Source organism: Chiloscyllium plagiosum, chromosome 5 (assembly GCF_004010195.1).
Source record: "Chiloscyllium plagiosum isolate BGI_BamShark_2017 chromosome 5, ASM401019v2, whole genome shotgun sequence".
In the NCBI taxonomy this organism is placed as follows: domain Eukaryota; kingdom Metazoa; phylum Chordata; class Chondrichthyes; order Orectolobiformes; family Hemiscylliidae; genus Chiloscyllium; species Chiloscyllium plagiosum.
This window is the reverse complement of record NC_057714.1, coordinates 1,475,982-1,500,199: the sequence shown is the minus strand read 5'-3', so window position 1 is coordinate 1,500,199 and position 24,218 is coordinate 1,475,982. Positions and strand designations below refer to the sequence as shown.

Here is a 24,218-nt window from a genome sequence, read left to right as displayed (position 1 = left end):
TAAGCATTTTACAAATAAACCATTTTACATGTCAAACCTGACCAAAACATTGAATATGTTACCATCAACCAGAAACTGTTAGACTGAATTCAATAAAAAGTAAGCAGCAGATAGAAGGTACTGTGGCAAATGTCCATATGTTTTGCTGCCCATTTACTGACTTGCATCTTGTTTTGTTCACCATCACCTCCGGACTCAATGACCTGTACTAGCTCCTTCTCCAGCAAAAGTTCAAATTTTCAATTCTCACTTTGTGTTAAAATCCTTCCATTGCCTCTCCCATCCCCATGTGTGTAACCACTTTCATTCTGTGATCTCTGCACTCTGCTTCTCTGAGTATTGCTGATTTCCTCCACCCCATTATTGGGCTTTCAGTTGTTGAAGCTCCGAGGTGGGAATCTTTCCCTAATCCTCGCTGCCTCTTTAGAATACTCCTCAAAACCTACCACTCCGAGTGCTGAGGAAGGGTCTTTTGACCCGAAACGTGAACTCTGATTTTGCTGCGCAGATGCTGCCAGAGCTACTGAGCTTTTCCAGCAATTTCTACTTTACAACCACTCTGAATTCAACTTTAGTCACCTGTCCTATTGTCTCCTGATGTGACTTCATCAAATTTGATCTGATAACCACTCCTGTTTGAGGTATTTTACTGAGTTAAAGATACCATCGTCACAAGCTGCTGCTCATAACAAGCTGTACCTTTGGAGAATGGAAACGCCTGAGACAGAATGAAAACAGCCTTTTCCCAATATCAGCAGGAAACTGTAGCTCATAGCAGCATCCTTATAAGACTCTCTCTATTATATTTCCACCCTTGTGAAACATATTGGTTTACATAGTCCACACCTGCAACTGTTTAAACTATGACAGTTATGAGCTTGCTTTGTAAGAGAAGTGGTGTTGTGGATATGGACCCTGTCCTACCACTCAACATACTACATGGGACAACTGACATGGATTCATATCCAATCACTGAAACCCATGGAGGTCTGGTTCCCTCAGCGTTTTATACATTTGATAGCCAGCTCTGACCAGCAAGTCCATTCTTAGACTGCTACTTAATTGCTACTTAAATTAGTAGCCAATGCACAAGACAGTGCACTCCTACATTAAAACTGTAACTACACATCAGCAATACAGCATCAGTGAGCATGAAAAGCAATGGAAGAAAGCTTCATTTATTTGTATGTATTCCCAGTTACTTCTACTTCTACCCTTGAGAAGATTAGCAGTTTATGTTTTAATTCTTAATTAGTTGAAATGCTATCTTGGTAAAGAAAGTGAAAAGTGATACACAGCAGCATGAACACAAAAGGTATAGGAAAAGTAATTTACTTGTTGCATTATTTAAATGCAGAACAGCATTGTAAAGTATGGCATTCTGCATTGAAAAGATGCAGGAAATAATTACCACCGTCATTAGTTAATCAGCTTTTTTTTAGAAAAGGTTATTTGTCTTGCCTCTTAACCAGAGGGCCAAAAGACACAAGGGGCAAATATTTAACACAGAGGGTTGTTCGCGTGTGGGATAAACTTCCTGAGGAAGTGGTGGATGCGGATACAGTTACAATGCTTAAAAGACATTTGGATTGATACATGAATAGGAAAGGTTTGCAGGTGGGACTAGTTTAGTTTGGGATTATGTTCAGCGTGGACCGGTTGGACTGTAGGGTCTGTTTCCATGCTGTATGACTCTATGACTTGAGCATATATTCTAGGCTGACATCTGAGTACAAAGCAAAGTTTAGCACCGCACAGTTTTAGGTGCCACCTTTCAAATGAGATGTTAAACTGAGGTTCCTATTGCTCTTGCAGGCAGAAGTAAAAGATCTTATGGCACTTTTTGAAGAACAACAGATTTTAACAACTATCCCTCAATCACCACCTAAAATAAATTGGACTACAAACTGGAGGCAGTCTGTTTGAAGCTATGACATTGTGATGTGCCTGGTTGAGATGAGGCAGACAGTGTGCCAATGTCCCTCTATCTGCTCTTCTCTCTTCTTCAGAACTGAATGGAGCTGAAAAATGATGGGTTTTAAGCTATTGACGTGAGGGTGGTAGAGGAAAAGCTAAAGGTGGTGCTAATGGTCATAAAAGACAAATACAGGTGCAAAATTAATATAAATGTAAGAAGAAAATGGGTTTGTTCTGCTGCGAGTAAATCCGACAAGACTTCCAGCATCTGCAGGATTTTGCTTTTTCTTCTTAAAGAAAGTGGGAGTCAGATGCTAAGTTCAATGGCTGGTGGAATTATATGCAATTGTGTAAATCCTTCCCTCAAAGCCTATCAATGGTTCAAAAGATCAAAGAGAGGACTGAGAGATTCTCTGAAGTGCTTTGCAGATCTTTGTGCAGGAGATGGAAAAGGACAGAGGTCTGTTTCTGTGGAGGTCAGGAGGACATTCAAGCATATGCCTCGCAGGGAATGGGAACAGAGAGCTATTGAGATCCATCCCAGGAGTCTGGCCTCATTGCAGTGGCTCCAAAGGTTCAATAATCTCAAACGAGTGTCTCCGCCTAATGAATGCATCTGCAAATAACATCTCCCTTCCCATTACATCTGTACTCCTCTCCCACTGTACAAAGCAGCCACAAACACCTCACTCAATTATAAGCCATTGCTTGCCATTAGGATTCATGCTGAGCATAATAGGAAATAACAATCAAAAACTAATAGGGAACAGGGACAACTGCATCTCCTTAGCCTGATGGTAGAGACACTGTTTCTCCTACATCCACAATGATTGGGATACGGTGTTGCAACTTCCATTTCCGAAACTATTGAGGATTACAGAATGCTCCTGTCTTCTCAAAGCCCACGTCACCGACATCCTGCTTTCGCTCATGCAATTAATGCAGGATGCAGATGGTGTGACTATGGACCCCTTGTTTATCAGCTGTCTTGCCTTCCCTACCCTTTTGCACTTTTGCTTTCAGAAACCTAAGAGGTATTACCTGGTCAGCCTGTGCCACGTCACCGTGATGGACGACAGCAATGTTTACTAAGCGAGCAATATGACTTTGTCCGGGATGGTCCCTGCAAACTCCAGCTCACGCACTGGCATTGCACATACTGCAGAGGGAATGACAGATCTGTGGTCTGCCTGCGCTGAGTTATTAAACCTGGGGAGACTGCAGGCTGGCAGGTTGTAAGGAGAAAGCTGGTATATATGAACACAGAGAGGCTTGATGCAGTGGCTAGCCTGTCACAGAGCTTAATGTCACTGTCAAGGAGTAGAGAGGAGCCCAGCTCCAATTTGGCTCAGGGCTTTGCACAGAGGCTGGAGCCCATGCTTCTCTCTGGGTAAGATCATTGCTTCTCTATAGTGGTCAGAAAAGAGCGTCTGCTGTCTCCTGACCACCAGAGCCTGCCAGAAGCCAGAATTTAGCTGCTGGTCTCAGCCACTGGCAAAATCCTAAAACTGGCACAAAAAAGCCACCTAATAGGCATCTGGACAGGAGGTCATCTGCCACCATCCCCAGTGTGGGCAAGGTGGCCTAGCAATGAAAGGACAGTGAGCACCTGCATTATTTTACAGCTCTCCCATTGCACTAACCATCTGCAGAGGGCTGGTGAAAGTTCACTCATGATTTAATATATTAATTAGTAAACAAAAGCTGTTTATTTTAAAATATAGAGAATGTTTCAGGTCGTTACAAATGTCACATTGTATGTGATGGCTGTAAGATCAGGCATCGTTTCATTCGAAGTGCATTGGTGGGACACGGCTGAAGGTAAACGTTTGGGGGCATCAAGGTCACAAATCACCAGAGACTGACGTGACTGACTGCTTGGTGGGTCAAACTATTCACCTCACAACTTTACAGCAAGGCTTCCCCGTTCTGTCTGTCAGAAACAGTGGGTTGCATCCAGTGACTGGAGGACAGAAGGAGTGAACTTTGAATAGTTTAGCGCTATTGTAGGTTAAGGTGCGTACATGCACATGAAAAATGTCAAAACAATAAACTTAAACTATTTGTCTTTTGGCAGGACTTCTAAATTTCCAAAGAGGGGCAAGATATTTACAGTAAAGATTCTAGTAGAGTGTGAAGGGCATTGATATTGATATGTGACCTCTGCCTAAGTCACTGTATCTATCACTGTTTGTTGCAAAACAGAATCAATAGAAGGGGACAGCGAAATCCAGTGCTACTGCAAAATACATGGCCTGTTTATTGTATTAGTTACATAAGCCAGCTTTTGCTTTTGTTCAGATCTGGATGCTTGCTTGAGGCAAGCTGGTTAGGACAAGTGACCTTTTTTGAGATAAAACCACTTTTGTTGACTGGCCTTTTCCTGAGCGGCTTCTCCTTTTCTGAGCTGCTGGTCCCCTCCTATCAACCTGTTCCGCGGTCTCGGAAGCTGGATACAAGATATTCAAGAGAATCTCTCAACAATGGCAGGTTTACTCGGTAACCTTACACAGGGATACAGCACACTTCCCTTGGACTTGATTCATGCAATTAATTGTGTTTCTTTTTACAACTGAGTGCCACTTCGACTTGGGGTGTATTTAATAAATTAAAGTGGAAGAGATTCAATTAGGTCAAGTAAGGTTTTGCTGTACTTGGCCTTTCGTGGTTATCTAGCTAATTACTGGAAACCATTTAATTCACAACACAGAAACAGGAGTGCAGCATCAAACCACAGGGTCTGACCCAGAGAAAAGGAATAGAACCGTCCAGGCTCGTGGAAGTGGTGGGCAAAGGGAACTTAATTGAGCAGGAGGCAAATATTGTGTTTTCTGACAGCGTGTCAATGTTTGGTATTAAGTGCTCAGAATGTTTCAGACAGGTCGGCCTTCCTGACTGTGATGGTCAGGAGGCATTTTTGCATTCATTGAATATTCATGAACACCCCTGTCTACTGGAATTACATTCACAGGTTCAATCTTGTTGGGATCGGTAGGAAACAAATACACTCCCAAACCTGGCTCCGTATGAAGCATGTAACTGGCAAGGTGGACTTTTTCCTCCAAACTCTGTTGTACAAATCTTTGCACGAACAAGACTTCTTCATAACTGGGCCTTTGTTTGCTCAAACCTTTCTTGTATAAGGCCAATAGCAGAGTCTCAGATAATTAGTCTCACCATTTGCCTAACAGGGTAGATGTCTCCCTGGTTCAGGAGTTCGGAGCAGGCTCCAGACTCAATTTCAAAGTCCAGACCCACAGGCTGAGCTGAGGCTCCCGGTCTATGGCTAGGCCTGGCTCCCTCCCAGCGTCAAGTTTGCTCCCAGCACAGGACTCTATGGCACCAGCTGCATTGGTGAGGTCGGCCTAGCGTGAACTCATAGCTGTGGCAGGTGGAGGTGAAATGGTGCCGGAGAGTGGCAACACAGTGAAATGCAGTGTCATCGGTTTAGTGTTAGGGTGGAGGAGCCCGGATCCAGGCCCCTGCCTGAGCTAGAAATAGGAACTGTCCCAAAGACCATCTAACACTATTGATGATGTGGAAGTGCTAGTGTCGGGCTGAGGTGGACAAAGTTAAAAATCACAACACCAGATAATAGTCCAACAAGTTTATTTGAAAGTACACTAGCTCTATTGAGATCAGACTATAAGATGAAATTTATTGTTTTATGTTTTGGCCTTATATTCTGTGTTTTGGTTCATTTTTGTATTTTATGGTGGCAATACTAAGCAATACGCTTCACCGTATTTATAATATATACACATGACAATAAATAAATGAAATCAAATCAAATAGCCAGTGATGGACTGGGCACAGGTGTTCCAAAATTGGGTTCTACTTGACATTGCCCATGTCGATTCACTCTGACTCAGACAGGGCATAAAACTCCAGCACACAATCATTACAGGTAAATAAAATTATAGAACTGTTTGGTTCTATAATTGAGGGATAGACGAAAAGACCAGATTTTACAATCAGAAGCAAAGGAAGATGCTCATCACTGTGTTGCCAATCGCTGTGGTGCGGATTCAGTTCATCAACTTGAGTCTGGTAAAGATCTCCAACTGTTCAGCAACAGGAAAATCTTCTAATTTACTGAACACCAAGCACATTGACAAAGTCCCACTGACAGCAAATTGTGTCAATAAAAACAATTATCCTTCAGCTTTTAGTATAATTTTACAGAAAGAAATAGAGTGAGAAGTACTTGAAGAAGTAGCTAGAAAAACACTAATTTTTTTATTGTAATTGAGAAATTTGATAGTCTACACATATTAAATTAGTTTATCAGGGTCTGAGAGGCTGTTCATTAATAAATTACGATTAAAACACCATTAAAAACCCAACTGGACCTCATTTAATAAGGTGCAACGTTTTCAATGATTTTTATTACGGGACCAAAAGCATAAAGGTGGAAGCTCTCACTAGTTAAATGATTAATAACTGATTCATTTCAGACATTGGAAGTGTGAAGAAACACAGAAATGGCAGAAATGTTTGGAACTTCACTTTTACCTGTAAGCATGCAGATCCTGATTTCAAAGGTGAAATGATGTCAAATACTACTGCTACCGCAAAATCCAGGCCAACAATTTCAATGATTTGGCCACAGTGAAAGTTTTGTGCGAAATTTGACTTATTCCATTGTAAAAAAATAACACTGAAGCCATTGAGAGTGTGTTGATTCACTATGTTGATATCAAAAATGAAAGCTACACCTATGAGGAAATACTTGAGACACAGTGACTAACTCCAACGGAACAGAGAATGCCAAGAGCATAATATATACAAGATTCTACAGTTGTAAAGTATTTTGATAGGGCAAAAAGACTTGCTATTTTCTTTGGCGTCACTGTCAATAAAGTGCGATCATGAACGAATGAATGATTTATTGTCACATACATCTAGGAAAATACAGGGAAAAGTGTTCATCATCTTAAAGCAGTCATGGTGAGTTTGAGTATAGGAGTCGTGTTCAAGTTGTACAGGATTTTAGTGAGGCCTCTTCTGGAGAATTGTATGCAGTTCTGGCCATGCTGTTACTTGAAGGATATTATTTAACTGGAGAGGGTTCAATAAAGATTTACTAAGATGTTGTCGAGAATGGTGGGTATTAGACAGGGTGGATAAGCTGGAACAAAGAAGTTTGAGGGGTAACCTTTTTGAAGTTTATAAAATCATGATGGGCATAGATTAGGTGAATGACAACGGTCTTTTCCCTATGGTGGGAGAGTTCAAAACTAGGAAGCATTTTTTTTAAGGCAAGAGGAGAAAGATTTTAAAAAGGACATGAGGGGAAATCTTTTTACACGGAGAGTGGTTTGTGTGCGGAATGAACTGCCAGAGAATGTGGTGAATGTAGGTACAGGTACAATGTTTAAAATATACATTTGGAAAATTTCATGAATAGGAAAGGTTTAGAGGAATATGGGCCAAGTGCAGGCAAGTGGGACTACTTTAGTTTGGGAACATGGTCAGCATGGACTAGTTGGACCGAAGGGTCTGTTTCTGTGCTATATGACTCTATGGCAACTTTCTTCATGCAGCAAGATATCAAAGGACTGTAACAGGGAATGTTTGAGGCAGACAACATTGCATCTTTCAAAGGGAAAGTATATGAAGGTTCCAAACAAAGGATGAGACAGGACTCTGGCGAATGGGAAGAGCAACAGAATTTTTTTAAGTGTGTCCAAAGGCCAGAACAAACACAAACCCTTCTGTGTGAGACTTATAAGACTCTATGTGTCCAAAAGCAAGTTGGTTTCTAGTGTTCAGTATCTATTTTGCCATATTCAACAATTGATATTTGAAGGGTTATCCAGGAATAGTAACATTTACACACGACGGGGGAGGGGGAATCTCACAATTAGCATTGCAACAGTTTAAAGCTGAATCATAATTCTCAGTCAGTCTTAACAATACTGTGAATTTTCAGCACTTCTGCTTGTTTTTAAATTTTTTGGAGTTTCCTTTCTGTTTTTAATCCTTGTTATCAGCAGACACAGTGGCACCATTTCAGTTTTAATGATCCACATAAATGGGTTTGTCTTAAGTGCTGTTAAAATGCCACCAAAGTGTTTCACATTCTGCATCTTGCTGCTTATGCCAATAAAAAGCCCTAGGCAACTGTTCTACCCAGTGCAGCTCTGGCCAAAAAAAGGCTCCCTGCCCACCTCTGGCCACAGAATGTCTTCTTTTCAGTGAAAGTACAACAAGACGTTAACACACAGCAGAATCTGCCAAGGCACCACTTTCTCTCCACCACGCACAATACTGGCATTGTTCAAGAGTCATCGCACAGGCCATATTAGGTTTTCAGACGTTTGTTACAAAGACCATGAAGTCACCTCTCTTTGCTGCTTTCAAAAAATAAAGGTCTTTTTACAAACTGTTCCCACATGACCAAGAGCTGCTTGCTCTGCAAACAGTTCTTAGTCATAGTATGAGAAAATGTAAAATACTGTACCCCTCCTGTATCATGTCAGAGGATGGAGGGAAGGTAATAGAGAGCAGGAGATTCACGTCAATAAGATGCAGAGATCAATTAACAGGAAATAAACCAGCACATTGACATGAGTGTTACAAATTAAACCAAATAGTGCCAAATTAAGTTTGTTTAATGAGGGAAAAGCAGGACAGTGTCAATAGACTGGAAATTATGGGAAGGTAAACAGCTGACATATGATCATAGTGAAAATGGATTATCAATACTCAAATTCATCATTCCATTTTAAAATCTGGGACTTTCATGCACTAAAAGTGGTTTCAAAAAATATACTACCGACAAACCAAAGCAATGCACATGGAATATATAAAACCGGCTACATCAGAATTACCATCTTAATCAAGAGGCACTGAAACTCAACAAGGCATCAAGAAACTTGCATCTCTTGTTTAATCGCCCACGTATAGTAAATTTAAATATTGAGAGATGAAACGTCATCTGTGGAGTAACTAGTCTGAAAAAGCCAATGCAGCTAGACTTGCAATAAACTAATGAACCACCTTTCAGAAGTTTGCTTTTGAGCAACAAAAGATAAAGCAATATGGAAAGATAACAGCAAATATACCAGATGCTCTTCTCTCCCTCCTTCTCTCTCAATATCAGAAATCACCATGTGAAAAAGCAACGTGGAATAAAAAAAACTTCATCAAAACGTTAGGGTTATAAGCAGTGTTGCACTGTATAGAATAGTTGTCTAGGGCTATCTTCGACTCTTCTGAGAAAACAGGTCAACAGCTAAACATTTGGGACTCAGATTTCACTCTTGGAACTCAAGACGTCTAAAAACTTTAAACTGCAACTGTGTTTACATTCCTGTCTATATTGGAACCTCCCTTGCTTCTTTTCTTTCTCAATACTTTATTATCAGTGTTTGTTGTTGAATTTTTTTATTTTTCTTGTGTTTAGTAGATAATACAACTCCATCCCCTCAATGCAAGAAAATCTTATCATTTGACTCCCTCGTTTTAATCGAGCTAATTACATTTTAATTGAAGTGTGATGGCTGCACGCTAAAAAAAGAAATAAAAATATTTTTCATGATCAACCAAGGATATTAAAAAAGAGAAGTCTGTTACCTCTCCTCACCTGTTCACATCAGGATCCTGAATAGAAAACCAATAAACACAAATAACTGCCAAAGTGCGAGGGAGAACATATACTGGATTGCCAATACATATTTAGCAAAGCCCATGGAGTCTTAAAGATGCAAATTCGTGTACTACAAAAGAAAATTCACAAGGTATTGTATATGCTATGTATTCAAAAACAAGATGCCTTAGAATCAACAAATACAATTATCTGAGTTTCATTGGGATTGCAAGAATTCACTGGTAGCCAACAGGCCTAGCAGAGGCCCTCTCCACAGCAATAATATGATGCCTGCAGGTTAAACAGGCCAGGGGTGATAGGCAGGCATACTCTTAAGAGCTATTGGACAGCAATCCGCTGTCCCCACTAGACCTCCATGATGGGCATAGCTACAGCTTTGGGCAGGCCTAGGAAGACAAGATGGATCCCACAGTCAGGCAAGTAGGTTACCCTCTGAATCCAGTTCTAATACTAACCCTAGATTTCCCACTTTCCTGAACTATTTATTTATTTTTCCAGAAGTGGCCTGCCCACTCTGCCCTGCCAGTACATGCCCACCTGTAGTGTGTCACGGGCAGCGTGAAATATGAAGCAAATGGTTGGATAACAAGTTCAAATGCTCATTAAATTTTCAATTCAAATTGGTGGGCAGGCTTCTGGTTTCAGCAAAGAACCATAATATCCAACCTGGTAAGTTTCGGCAGCAAGATCATCTTTCAGATATCAGCCTGACTGTTCACAATCCTGAGAAGTACCCTTAAAAGGCAGAGGTGGGAGTGTTGTGTGCTAATTTAGAATCAACAGTGATAAACATCAGGATCAGGAGGTGTGCCCACGGGGCTCCCAGTGACAGGTCTCAGGCCTCACTTACTCATGAGGTTCCAATAGTCAGCTCGAGGGTACCACACATGCCCCTGCTTTGCCAAGAGCCTGGCAACATGCCAGAGACAGGGTCAGGATTGGAGGTCAAAGTATCACCTGACGATCTTGCAGGCTCACATGTAAAGAAGCAGAAAGCACATTTGCAGACAGCTGGAGCTGTTTCTCTCGCATGCTGATTCATGGGAGGTCCTGGCAACAATTTACAGAATGCATTAGGATGTTTTGATGAGGGTGTCCATCTGTCTGTCTGCCCGAGCTGCATCACCTTTCCCAGTGAAACTGCTGGCCATTCCTTACTTTCCCCTCTCCCAAGCACCCAGTCCCACCTGTGTGCTGTCCCTAACTGGAAGATGGAGGAGCAGTCTGTTAATTGGCTGCCTCCCTTGAGGTCATGTACTTGGACATAGAGTCATAGGAATGTACAGCATGGAAACAGACCCTTCAGTCTAACCCATCCATGGCGACCAGATATCCCAACCCAATCTAGTCCCACCTGCCCATATCCCTCCAAACCCTTCCTATTCATATACCCATCCAAATGCCTCTTAAATGTTGCAATTATACCAACCTCCCCGAACGCTTATGAAGTCTCTAAGTTTCAAAGATTCCAGCAGCTATCCTCATACCCCAATTTATCATAATACATTAACAAACTATTTAAAAATGATTGATTTACAAAAAGCCCAGCAATTAAGCCAAATACAAGGAATAGTCAAATAATTTTAAGTCTGTCAATTCCAATACTGTGAATCTCAAATACCACCTCAATACAACTGAAGTTCAAACCAGTCTTTTGCTATTTACCAACAGACTTAAGTTAATGCAGTTAATTGCAGCTTTATTTAAGCCTGAGAAAATTTGCAATGTAAAGTAGGTATATGATTTATCAGGATGCAATATCAATAATATTTTTCTGACTTTGGTAATTACTGGCACTGAAAGCTATTAGTCTGACACCATGGTAACCAAGTGCTTTCAGTGCATACTTAGTGAAAGTTTACAATTGTAACATTTTTCTGGAGAAATTTAATTGTTCCAAGGTGCACAAGCACCCTCCAGATGTGTACAGCATTGGTCAGGCTTGGAAATTTGTTACACATACATTGATTTCCTTTGCTCAGGAAGATGATAATGCTTGCAATACCTTAATGATTTATTGATTCTGCACTATTTTAATATGGCCAATTCAATTGGCTGACTGGGAAGGAGAGTTTCTCTCTCTCACTATTATCATGAATCATGGAGATTAAAGTAATGCAAAAACAATAAATCATTCAGACATTACAGGTTCAGGGAACATTGTGAGCAGAGAAATGTTATGGATTTTTCACAAAATCACAAGTGTTGATGAAGCTTTGTGTATAGAATACAGTGCCAGAAGATAAATCAGCACAGCATGTAATACAAATTCTAACAATCAACAAAGGCTTACATTGTGTCTTTATAAAATAGGAGCAGGCAAATTGTAGATAGAAATAGGGAAATATGCACAAATTTTCAGACAAATTAGTCATCTCAAAAATACACATCTCTATTCGTAATGCCTTTTGTTGTCACTCACTGGCCTTTGGAGGAATTGACAGAATCCCAGGCACATCCCTCGATATATCCGTTTCCAGTTTGGCTTATTTTAAATGTCAGTTCTGCATTTTTTTTTGCAGCCAAGTGAGCATCATTGTACCCCTTATTGTAATGAAATAAAAATATCAAACTTATATTTCCAGAAACTGGTGAAATGCACCAGTTATCTATTAAAAAGCAGGAAACCATTAAGAAAATTGACTGTTATTCAAGAATTAAATGAAAGTAAACATGGTAATGTTATTATATATCCTTATGAAATTTATATCCCTACATAATATATATAACTCTACACTCACTGATGGGAACAAAAAAACATTAATGTAATTATGAAGCATGGAAATTCATTTTCAACTCTTAACATTCATTTTTGGTGGTCTTTCTAGCTAATTTACATAAACATCCACTATTAATACTCTTTTACGACAAACTGATGTTGAGTTCTGAAAGAGCCTGATACAGAGTCACCATCCTGAACAAACTGGCACCATGCCCACCTTGTGAATACAGACTGCGCCGATACTCAGTAAAACACCAGAGAGCTCTAAATACTCAACACTCCAGAGCTACATGGAGCAGACTGACTGGCTTCTGACTAATTGGTCAAGAAATTCGCTGCACCAAGTCAACGTACTGTGATGAAATGTTACTGTATATTTGTGTTATATTAGATTGGACAATCACACATTCGTTAGTCTGAAATTTCAACTCGATTGTTATGTTTATAATGAGTGTTTGGTGAGGATCATGAAAGGCCAAACTAATCCATTGTGGCTGGTGTGATCCTACTTGCCATAGAAGAATATCCTCCAGCTTTTGATTGACCTTCAGAGGAAGAGAGGTGTTACACCCTCCCAGGCAGCAATAACAGTGTGCAGGTTGAATTCCATATCCTTTGCATTTGGGCCTGTGAAACACTGCCCTCACCGATGGCTCATTCTTCCCCTCCTTCAGGACCAAACGAGGGGGCTGAAGTGGTTTCAAAGTTACACATGTAGAGGAACCATCTGTGAAGACGCGAAATATTTTTTTGAAAGTGACTTTAGACTCTCTATGAACAATCAGGATTTTTACATTAAGTTGTGCCCAAAAAAAGGTGAACCAACACTTAAAGCATTTATATCAAACAGAGGCACAATAATAAATTATGTTCATATCTTTCTCAAGTAACTACAAGAGTCAAAAGGGCTGATGTTGTTTCCGTCATCCAGAATGCAGTGCAGTTTGGCAATGTTGGTTTCTACTCATAGTCAACCTTTTGCATTTTGAAGACTTTCACCTTCTTCACAGTGACAGAAGAACAGGTCTGCCCAGTGGAAACAGAATCCTCAATGACTCCATGTCCTGCAGTGCGATGGACAACAAAGCTGGGGAAGTGTTCCATGCCAAATTTAAAGTGATGTCATCATCATTCATTGTGAAAACAAAAGACAAGTTGAGAGATCCAGGCAGTAAAGAATAAAAGAATATCCCAGATAAACAATTCTTAAAAAAACATTGGGTCAATTTCAAAATTAACCAGTATGGGTGAGGTTCCCTTGTTAAAGCATTAAACTTAGAGAGTCAGAGTCATAGAGATGTACAGCATGGAAACAGACCCTTCAAACTTGCTCAAACAGCAACTGGTCTAAGTTGCTGCTTTGATCTAGCCACTAAGAAAAACCTAAAGATGGATAACGATTGACTGAAAGAGGTTCAGCAGAAAATATTAATTAGGGGAATAATATCGAACTGGGGAAACATATTCAGTGGCATATTTCATCATTCAGTGTGTGGGCCCCTTTAGGTCCTGGTCTCTATAAACTTGAACTAAAGACGATAAAGTAAATTAGTCAAATTTATTCTGTGAGTAATATTAAACTGGGAAGGGAGTGCAATAGATCCTGAATTGAGGATCTAGAAAAAACCTATTAAGCAATTGTAAACAGTAAGAATGAAGGTAGACAGAATTCTGCTGCTGGAAAGTGCCGATGCAAAGGAGGTCTGGAGAAAGATGCAGTGGTGTTTGTCGAGGTTCATCCTGAGCAGCTCCATGACATGGGACTCTGTGCTCGACAATCTGTTCCCCTGGACACACACAAAGACAAACATCGATTGCGCCTGGGGAGGACCACTGACTTGGTAAAAGGTGCTCCTTCGCCTGGCCGAAACTTGTTTGGTCTTCTAGTGCGAGAAGCTGCCCTCGACTGAGTGTTGCAGACGTGCACATTTCAAAGTCCAAGTCAAGAGTGTGTTGCTGGGAAAGCACAGCAAGTCAGTCAGCATCCGAGGAGCAGGAGAACTGACCTTTCGGGCATAAGCCCTACATCAGGAATTTCAAGGTCCAGGACCATGTGCTGAGGGTTACACTAAAGCCTGGGCCAGCTGCTGCCAAGTGGGGAAAGACCACCAGCTGAGGTCCTTCTACTGAAGTTAAATGGGGATCCGTTCTGTTGTCAGACCCTCCCAGTGCCTTAAAATCAACATAGTTTCCTGCATAAGTAGAAAATGCCTTTGTATTTGCAACTGCAGAGAAACTCTGGAAAATGTCAAAATTCCATTTTTTTTTGTTTTTTTTTACTCTGCAAAGCCAGCACAGAACTGATTTTTAATCTTTGTAGGTTCTTATAGATGATTTTTATGAATAAAGTATACTCCCAAAATAAAAAAATCACCGCCAGAGCTCTACACCCAAGCTCCAATCAGTATCCTGGAAGTTACCACTGACCGAGAAAAATGTGGGTAAATGTCAAGTTATCCACCCTGGGTGAAAAAACAGGAAGGCAGGAAGGCATCGGAAGGGCAATGGATTGGGAAAGGGGGTGGTACAATGAGACCTGAGTGTCCTTGGACATCAGTTGCTAAAAGTACCGATGTAGGTGCAGCAGGTATTGGATATGGCAGATAATATATTGGCCATCATAATGACAGGGTTCGCACACAGGAGCAGGGATATCTTGTTGAAATTGTACGGGGCCTTGGTAAGACCACGCCTGGAGTATTGTGTGTAGTTTTGGTCTCCTTAACTGAGGAGGATGTTCTGGCTAATGGAGTGATTTCAACAAAGGCTTACCAGACTGATCCCTCAGACAGCAAGATTGACGTATGAAGAGAGAGACTGCATTGGCTCGGCCTATATTCACTGGACTTTAAAAGAAAGAGTGGGGATCTCATACAGTCCTATAAAATTCGAACAGGACTAGACAGTATAAACACAGGAAGGATGTTCGAGATGACAGGGGATTCCAGTACCATGGGTCACAGTTTACAGATACGGGGTAGGCCATTTGGAACTGCAATTGGGAGGAATTTCTTCATCCAGAGAGTGAGCCTGTAGAAGTCTGTAAGGTAGTTGACGCCTAAACATTGAATGTTTTCAAGGAGGATTTAAGTCTAGTTCTTAGGGCTAACAGCATCAAAGGGTATGGGAGAAGATGGGAACAGAGTACTGAATTGGATGATCAGCCATGATCCTATTGAACAGTGGTGTCGGCTGGAAAGGCTAAATGGCCCACTCCTGCTCCTATTGTTGATATTTCTAGAACTACAAATTGAACTGGATTAGCCATATAAATACAGTGAATACAACAGCAGGTCAGAGGCTAGGAATACTACAGCGAGCAACTCTCTTCCTGAATCCCTGATGCCCATCACCATCTACACGGCACAAGTCAGGAGTGTGATGGAATACTCCCCACTTGCCTGGATGGGTGCAGCTCCAACAACACCCAAGAAACTTGACACCATCCAGAACAAAGCAGCCTGCTCGTTTGGTGCCACATCCACAAACATTCACTGCCCCCACCACCGATGCTCAGTCGCAGCAGTGTATACTATCTACAAGATGCATTGCAGAAATTCACCAAAGTCGCCCTCCAAATGCATGTGCACTTCCATCTAGAAGAACAAGAACAGCACACAGATGGGAACACGACTGTTTGCAACTTTCCCTCCAAGCCACTTACCATCCTGACATGGAAATATATTGCCGCTCTTTTATTATGCTGGGTCAACCTTCTGAAACATCTTCCCTAATAGCATTGCAGTATTTCAAGAAAGTAGTTCACCTTCACCTTCTCAGAATCAATAAGGGTGGGCAATAAAAATAACGCTTCTTTAGGACTTGATGTTGAGGTAGGGGGAGCTACAGGTAAGTGGAAGGTGGGGGGGCTAGGGAGAGTAGCAGAATGGTGAGGTAGTGACAGGTTGTGGTTAGTCGATGGGAGGGAAGAATCTGGTTGGTAACTGGAAGGAAGGGTCGGAAGGTGGAATGGAAGGGGCAAGTCTGGAAAGGGAGTCAAGGGAATGGGTGGTAAGGTTATTTGAAATTGGAAAACTCAATGTTTAGTTCTCCGGGCTGCAAGCTGCCTCGGCAGAAGATGAGGTGGTGTTCCTCCAACTTGCAGTCTGATTGACTGTGACAATGGAGGAGATCAAGGACGGACATGTTGGAGGTGTTCTTCTCGGTGTCTCAGCAGATCCTCCCTCTCTCAGTGTGGCACTGCCAAGACGACAGACCAAGCAGCCTTCTGATTGGGCGAGCGAAGTGGAAGGCCTGTTCCTGAACTGGCCATCTCCTTACTCACCATTTGTTCATGCGGTCGGACGGCCTTGAGAATGCTGCTGTCTCACTCCTGTCATCGTCTTTGTGCCCCGGTTCAAGGACAGCATCAATCTCATCACAGAAATCTCAAACCATTCAGCAGAAGTCAGGTACTTTGATTGAACTGCACCTCGATTATTGATTCAATACCAGTCAACAAGACACAAGGAGACATCTGACCCTGGAATTGGTGCTGAGGAAAGCTACGATTGATCAGCACTATACTGAAGAAATGAAGAACAATTGGGAAAAATCAAACTTCTCAACCTTTAAGAGAGAAGGTGGAAAGAGGAACTTGTAAAGGCACGTACTCAGCGTAGGTGAAAATGCTGATGATTGTTTCCAAGTTGAAAGCATGATTGCGTCCAATTAGACAAATTGTAACAATATGGGAGGAGTAATCAATAAGTTGAATTGTAATTCTGGCAAAGGGAACAGAGGAAAGGTGTCACACTCATTCAAGGACCTGAGGTGGGTGTAGTATATTTTAAAGGAACAAACCTTGAAGGTCCAAAAGTCATCACTCATTTGTGCTTCTCTTTGTAAACTTTATGACTTAATAAAAGGAAATCCAATCTCCATGAACAGGAAACCTGGCAGTTTTCTTGAAGATTCTGTTATTTTTATTATCTACAAATGAAACCTGAATACAGTGATGTTTGAACAAAGAATCAGACTCACTGTTTAGATTCTGAGTCCAAGTGCAATCTATCACGCTTTCACATTTTTCAGGAGATTGGAATAGTGTAATGCTGACTCCCATGAAAGTTTGAAATCTTGAAAACATTACCCTGACTGGTTACCGTGAAACAAATAATCACTGCCACTCTGCAAGTAAGTCTCACTATTGAATGGAATTGTTATAAGATATTTTAAAACGGCTGCCCTGACTTTACAAATCTAAGGGGTAATGAAGCAGTTGTCCAAAACTGGTCAGCCTCATTTCTTGCTTTTTTAAAGAAAAAGCATCATCGGCATCCTAAAAGAACCCAAAAGACAGACATTAATTGAAACCAAATGCACAGCTCCCACTAGTTAACACTTGATGGGTTGTAATGACACAGTTAAAAAGGAGCACAAAATCTTCGCTACATACCTCCTATTACACATTTCAGATTTATTAAAGGCTGTGCTTTGGGCAATGGATTAAATGGTGGCCATCAGTGATTGACATGAACTGATGTGTTCGAGCAATGGGAGCTAATGAAGACAGGTTACAGGAAGTAACGTTTTCTGTAATGATCGCAGAGTGTGCAGTTTGAAAGGATAGTACATAGGGATTTGTTGAAGTTTAGTCTAAAAGTAACACGGTAATGAGCATTTGAGTGGCTATCAGGGCACTATGTATGGAGGCAGTAAGGGCATGGTTTAAAATACAACACATTGTCGAAAAAAAACCACCAAGGTTCCAGATATTGAGTTTAAATTGCAAAAGCAGGAAGGAGGGAATGTAATTGGGGGCTACAGTCCGGAGGCTTTAGCAGGAGCAGAATCAGATGATTTTCATTTCCTATTGTTTGAAAAGTACTGATGTACCCGGAATGTCCATCAAGAAGCAGTTATGGAGGGTGGGATGTTACTGTACGTCAATGGATGATATCACTGAGCTTGTAGATAAGGGGGAAAGGACTGTTGCTGCACTCCTGAAGCTACCTTGCGGAATGGGAAAAGTAGTGATTATGTTCAGACAGTTGTAATAATTAATATCAGTCAGTCAGTTCTGGACCAGCTAAATATCTTCAAACAAGTGCTAGTGGTCACGTGCTGGGTTCCTGTCACACGTCTGCAGCAGCAGCAGCAGCAGCTTGTAATGGGTGTGCCTGGAATGCCTACATGTTAGCACATTGTTAGCTTCAGTTCCACAGACAAACAATAATGATCAAATGAGGGGAGGCCATGGTGTAGTGGTAATGCCACTGGACTAGTAATTCTAGTCCACGTTAATATTCCAGCTCATGGGCCTGAATCCCATCATGGTAGCTGGTGAAATCTGAACTGAATAAAAAAGTTAGCCCAATGCTGGCTATTTAACCACTGTTTATTGCTCTTTGACACAGAAAATCTGCCATTCCTGCCCAGTCTGGCTTACATGTGACTCTAGTTGACTCTAGGCTGCCCTCTGGGTAATTAGGAATGGGTAATGAATGCTGACCCAGCCAGCAACACCCACATCCTGTGAACAAATGAAAACTCTGAAGAACAAAGCAATTTCTCTTCACAGCATTAGACAGCCTTACCTTGCAGCCTTCACAGGCACTGACTCCATAGTGATAGCCTGATGACTTGTCCTGACACACAAAACAAGGTTTGTATACCCGTGGAGGTGGAATCGGAGATGGTGGACTTGGTACAATCTCTTCAGAGCTGGTACTCTGTGTTTCAATTGCTGTAAAATAAAACAAATCATATATTCATGTATTTTTTTAAAAGTAACATTAATATTGATAGAAAAAATACTGCAGTAAAAAAATCACATAATTGACCTTTTTCAGAATCCCTTCTCCCATCAACAACCTCACAGTGAGAGTGAAAAAGTTGGGTGACCAAAATAAAAGGAATAAATAGACAGAATACTACTTCATCTTAAAGATGATAACTATGAGTGTGACCCTATGATTACAATGGATGGTGACCTAACCTCAAGTGCCAATATCCCTCAGACCACAGCCAATAAAATACAACTTTAATATGACATCCACACACATACAACGTTAATGCCAATCTTTGGTCCTGTAAGAATTGTGAACACAATGCAGATTGAAAGTTTGGCATGAAAATATGAGCAGAGGAGATTAGTTGTTTCCCACTCCTTTCTCAGGAATGTTTTCTTTCATAAAGCAATGAAAATATTTGGTGAGGAAACACTTGGACAAGAATAATAATGACAGTTGAGCAAACAATTACCATTGCTATAAATGCTATTTAATCATTATTTTATTTTTTGTTTAAGAGCTGACGTTTGCAGATACAATCAGTCAACTGGATTCCTTCTGGGCCTTAGACTCCAGGAATCTATGGGTTGATAATCTAAATTCATAGGATTCCTCTGTGAGTGAGCCAATATATTTTCCAGTTAGCAGATGTCGCCAGCAGACAACTGTTCACAATTCCACAGAAATTGGCAGGATCAATCAGAACAATGGCTGATGTGGAATATTCAACAGTTCACACAGATGCAGTCGATTTTGGCCTGAAAGCACATTATTGGGGCAAAGTGTGGGGAAGCTTTATTCATCTCTAGTGTGCCAGACCTGGGAGCGCTTGAATTTTTCTATGCTGGCTGCCGAAGTAAAGAAATGCTCTCGTGTCCAGTACTACTAGCTTTCAGTTTAAATAACAATATTTTATCAATTTAATTAAATTAATGCTTAGGGTGGAACGTTCCTGTCGCTGGTGTGGCAAGATTAATGGCAAGCCAGGGTGAAAGATTCACAATGTCAAAAAACTCCCCCTCAGGTACCCATTAGATGGTGAGTTCCAAATCTTGCAGTCAAGTGGCAGCAAGTTTATTTTGATGCATTTGGACCTCACTAATAGCTGCGCCCATTTTATGAACACTGTCCTTTTATTCTGCCTCTCCTCCACACAGAAGCGAGATGACGCAACAGCTCGACAGGGAGCTGCTGATTTGTCTGCATTGACACTGTCTATTGCAGGCCACGGACTGGCTTCCCCAGACGTCTAGCCTCCCTTCACATGGCTCCGCTTTGACTGCACCAGGTCCCTGCATGGTCTGAGGCCACCATCGTCCTTGACCCTTCATGCCCGCAACTTGGCACAGACAAATCCAGCCTCACAACATCGCCAAGCCTGCATGGAGGCCAACTCGGCCAACACAGCTTCAACCATCTACCCTGGAGCTCAGTGAAAACTACGAATTGCACACTTCTGCTGAGTTAAAAATCACACAACACCAGGTTATAGTCCAACAGGTTTAATTGGACGCACACTAGCTTTCGGAGCGACGTTCCTTCATCAGGTGATAGTGGAGAGCTCGATCGTAACACAGAATTTACAGCAAAAATTTGCAGTGTGATGTAACTGAAATTATACATTGAAAAATTGATTGTCTGTTAAGCCTCTCATCTGTTAGAATACAGTGATAGTTTCACTTCTTTCATGTGTAAATCACAAAACTCTTTTTTTAAAAGTTGCATTCTCGGGTTAGCTGTTAACAGTGGTGATAGCAAGACAATATGTTGAAGGTGTTAGCCCCCTGTGTTCTCTGTCTATGACTTGATGTTTAGATTGATTCTAATCTAAAAAGTGAGATAACAAAGTTTTACACAAATTCATGCAGTTTTTGAGCTCAGAGTTCTACATGAATGTATGCAGTTTTTGAGCAAAGTGCAATGTAACTCTGCAGTACAAATTCACCCCACAAAATATATGTGTGCATGTGGGGTGAATTTGTACTTGCAGAGTACAAATGATGGGACATGATCAGTCATAACTGGCACTTGGAGTGAGGGTTCAAGCAGGTCACGGTTACTCTTGCTTCTGTACGATAAGGTGGTGGGGTTAGCAAGGCCATGGAACCACCCGAGCTATGGGCATTGGGGGTAAAGCAGGACCATTAGTGATGACGCAAAGCAGCTTAACTGAAATGGAGGGAGGCTTTATAACCTGGTGTTGTGTGATTTTTAACTTTGTACACCCCAGTGCAACACCGGCTTCTCCAAATCATGACACTTCCGCTGGGTTGCTTCGCGCTCAGGAACAGCAAGGCATCACCTGTAGCAACACAGGATTGTTTGCTCTGACGTGGAGCCAGGCATTTTTTGGATCTTAGCTCGCCTTGTAGCATAAAAAAACCTTTAATTTTTACTTACAGGCCTGCAGGGACTGTGAGTTACATTGATCTTCAGTGTACTAGGCCTTTAGGACTGAGTTATTAGTAGGAAGCCTCTATGGTTGAGCTTGCTGTTTAGCAGAGGAAGATGCAGGCAGCTTGTAGCAGAGGGGTGCACTGTAGAGTAAATGTTCCAGTCAGACAGGGGATGGACATGTCACTGTCCTGCCCAAAGCTGTGGAAACATCTGGCTTATCAGCTTACACGGCAAACACATGGCACAGTGGTTTTTGGGGTAAGTGTAGACTCCAGTTAGTCACAGAGCACCGCAACAGTCTGTGAAGGACCTGGGCCCATTACAGTCCAGGGGCTTGGCCACAATCAGACGATCATACAGTCACAGAGATATGCAGCACGGAAACAGACCCTTCAGTCTGACTTATCCATGCTGACCAGATATCTTAAATTAATCCCGTCTCAGTTGTCAGCACTTGGCCCATAACCCTCTAAACCCTTCTAATGATATACACACCCAGATGCCTTTTAAATGCTGTAATTGTACCAGTCTCCACCATTTCCTCTGGCAACTCATTCCATACACGCACCGTCCTCTGTGTGGAAAAAGTTGCTCCTTAGGTCCCGTTTAAATCTTTCCCCTCTCACCCTAAATCTATGCCCTCTAGTTCTGGACACCCCAACCCCAGGGAAAAAACCTTGTTTATTTACCCTGTCCATGCCCCTCATGATTTTGTAAACCTCAGCCTCTGGCACTCCAGGGAAAACAGCCCCGACCTATTCAGCCTCTCCCGATAGCTCAAATCCTCCAACCCTGACAACATCCTTGCAGATAATTTCTGAGCCCTTTCAAGATTCACAACATCCTTCCTACGGGAGGCAGACCAAAACTGCATGCAGTATTCCAAAATGCTAAGCGCTATGCGGATCCATGGAGGCAGAGCTATTACACTGCAGTGTCATAGCCACTCCTTAAGGTCAAGTTCAAGCAGCCTATAGATTCGACACAGGTCAGTCAGGATGCTGTTCAGAGATCAGTCCAGGGTTAGTCGGAGCTGGGCTGCCAAATCACTCCACGGAGATGATGGGACATGATCAGTCATAACTGGCACTTGGAGTGAGGGTTCAAGCAGGTCACGGTTACTCTTGCTTCTGTACGATAAGGTGGTGGGGTTAGCAAGGCCATGGAACCACCCGAGCTATGGGCATTGGGGGTAAAGCAGGACCATTAGTGATGACGCAAAGCAGCTTAACTGAAATGGAGGGAGGCTTCATGGTTATTCGGGGGCTCGGGGACAGCAACAGGAAAGGTAACATGAAGAAAGGGGGGAAGCTTGGTACATCGCAGGAGGAAGTCTGCAAGTTCGAATCTCACCGTGTCAGACTGAATCTCAGCTGTGTAATTACTTCACAAAATGGCTGCAAGAACACGGATAGTGGGTGGAGTCAGTTACTTCTTTCATTTCAGGGGCAGACTGTGTTTTTGTGGCTCTGCTAAGGGCAGTTGCAGCATCTTCATTGATGAAACAATGCTGTCCATCTACATTTATCCTCATCTCACTTGGAGGGCAGTGCTTTTCAAAGACTGCAGAGAACAAGTGATAGTCACAGGGGATTGGATGCATTACACTGAGCATGTCCTGATTGCTTCCTCATCGTGTAAGCTCAACAAGTTTTATTCTAACAAATAAGTTATTAATGATGCTTATGGCGTAATGGTAGCGCCCCTACCTCTGAGCCAGGAGGCTGGAGTTCAGGTCCTATCTGCTCCAGAGAGGTATGGGGATATCTCTGAACAGACCAATTAGAGGAAAATATCTACAACAAGGAACTTGAACGCAGAACCTGACGCTCCTCTTTGACAGCAACATTCCACAGTCCAATTGGAGACAACGCATTACAGCTGCATATCCTCACACAGAAAGTAGTTCCATAAAGGTGGGCTGTGATGGGAGCCACTTTACAGTGGAGAGGGGTGCATTTAATGGTGGGCTACTGGCAGAAGTCTAATCCCAAAGGGGCATGGACACTTTGGATGTCCACAGTGAAACTGGGTAAGGTCACATAGTTCAGAGCTCAAGCCATGACAGTGAGCTCCTTGGGTAGACTGTACAAGGGTATAACAGTGATTGCTCAGGATGTGAGGGCTCAGGGGTCCCTTCGAAAACATTATGTGATCTCTCTGACTTTCCCCACTGAGCTAACAGCCTGCGTCTGGCTTCATGATGACCTTGTTCCTGTTCAGAAGAAACCAGAGATGGAGGGAGGAGCATCAGCAAGCCTAGCAGCAACAACTTCCAGAAGAGAAACAACACAGCAAGATCCACAGAGCAGGCACAGACAAATGGTGAGATGCGGAGAATTATTGGCTTCACTGCAATTCCTGTCAGAAGCCCAAACGACATTGCCAGTGACAATTACAGATAGCCCACTGTCTCATCCCTTAGAGTGCTGCCATCTCTAGGAGCAGGGACAAGGTGGCATTCCCATCTCAGTGGCCATGTCACAACTGCCCTTAACCTTCCTGCTGGCAGCTGGGGCAACTGGTCATCTCCGGGACACCTCCCAATCCTCCAGTCAGATGTGCATTTTTGCCAAAGGTCACCTCTTCATTTCCTTCCCCCTTGGCAATTATGATTGAGCAGGAGAAAATGAGGACTGCAGATGCTGGAGATCAGAGCTGAAAATGTGTTGCTGGAAAAGCGCAGCAAATCAGGCAGCATCCAAGGAGCAGGAGAATCGACGTTTCGGGCATAAGCCCTTCTTCAGGAATGAGGAAAGTGTGTCCAGCAGGCTAAGATAAAAGGTAGGGAGGAGGGACTTGGGGGAGGGGCGTTGGAAATGCGATAGGTGGA

The 24,218-nt window shown here is 42.2% G+C and overlaps 1 protein-coding gene across 5 annotated transcripts in view; it reads right to left on the bottom strand.

Moving 5' to 3' along the window:
- The window catches only part of LOC122549656 (retinoic acid receptor beta), a 513,362-nt gene that overhangs the window by 172,098 nt on the left and 317,046 nt on the right, over window positions 1–24,218 (bottom strand). For all 5 annotated transcript variants that reach the window (XM_043689458.1, XM_043689457.1, XM_043689459.1 and 2 more), the window contains one exon: window positions 18,794–18,942. In XM_043689458.1, coding sequence (XP_043545393.1) covers window positions 18,794–18,942 — 149 coding nt within the window. The remainder of the gene's footprint in view (window positions 1–18,793; window positions 18,943–24,218) is intronic.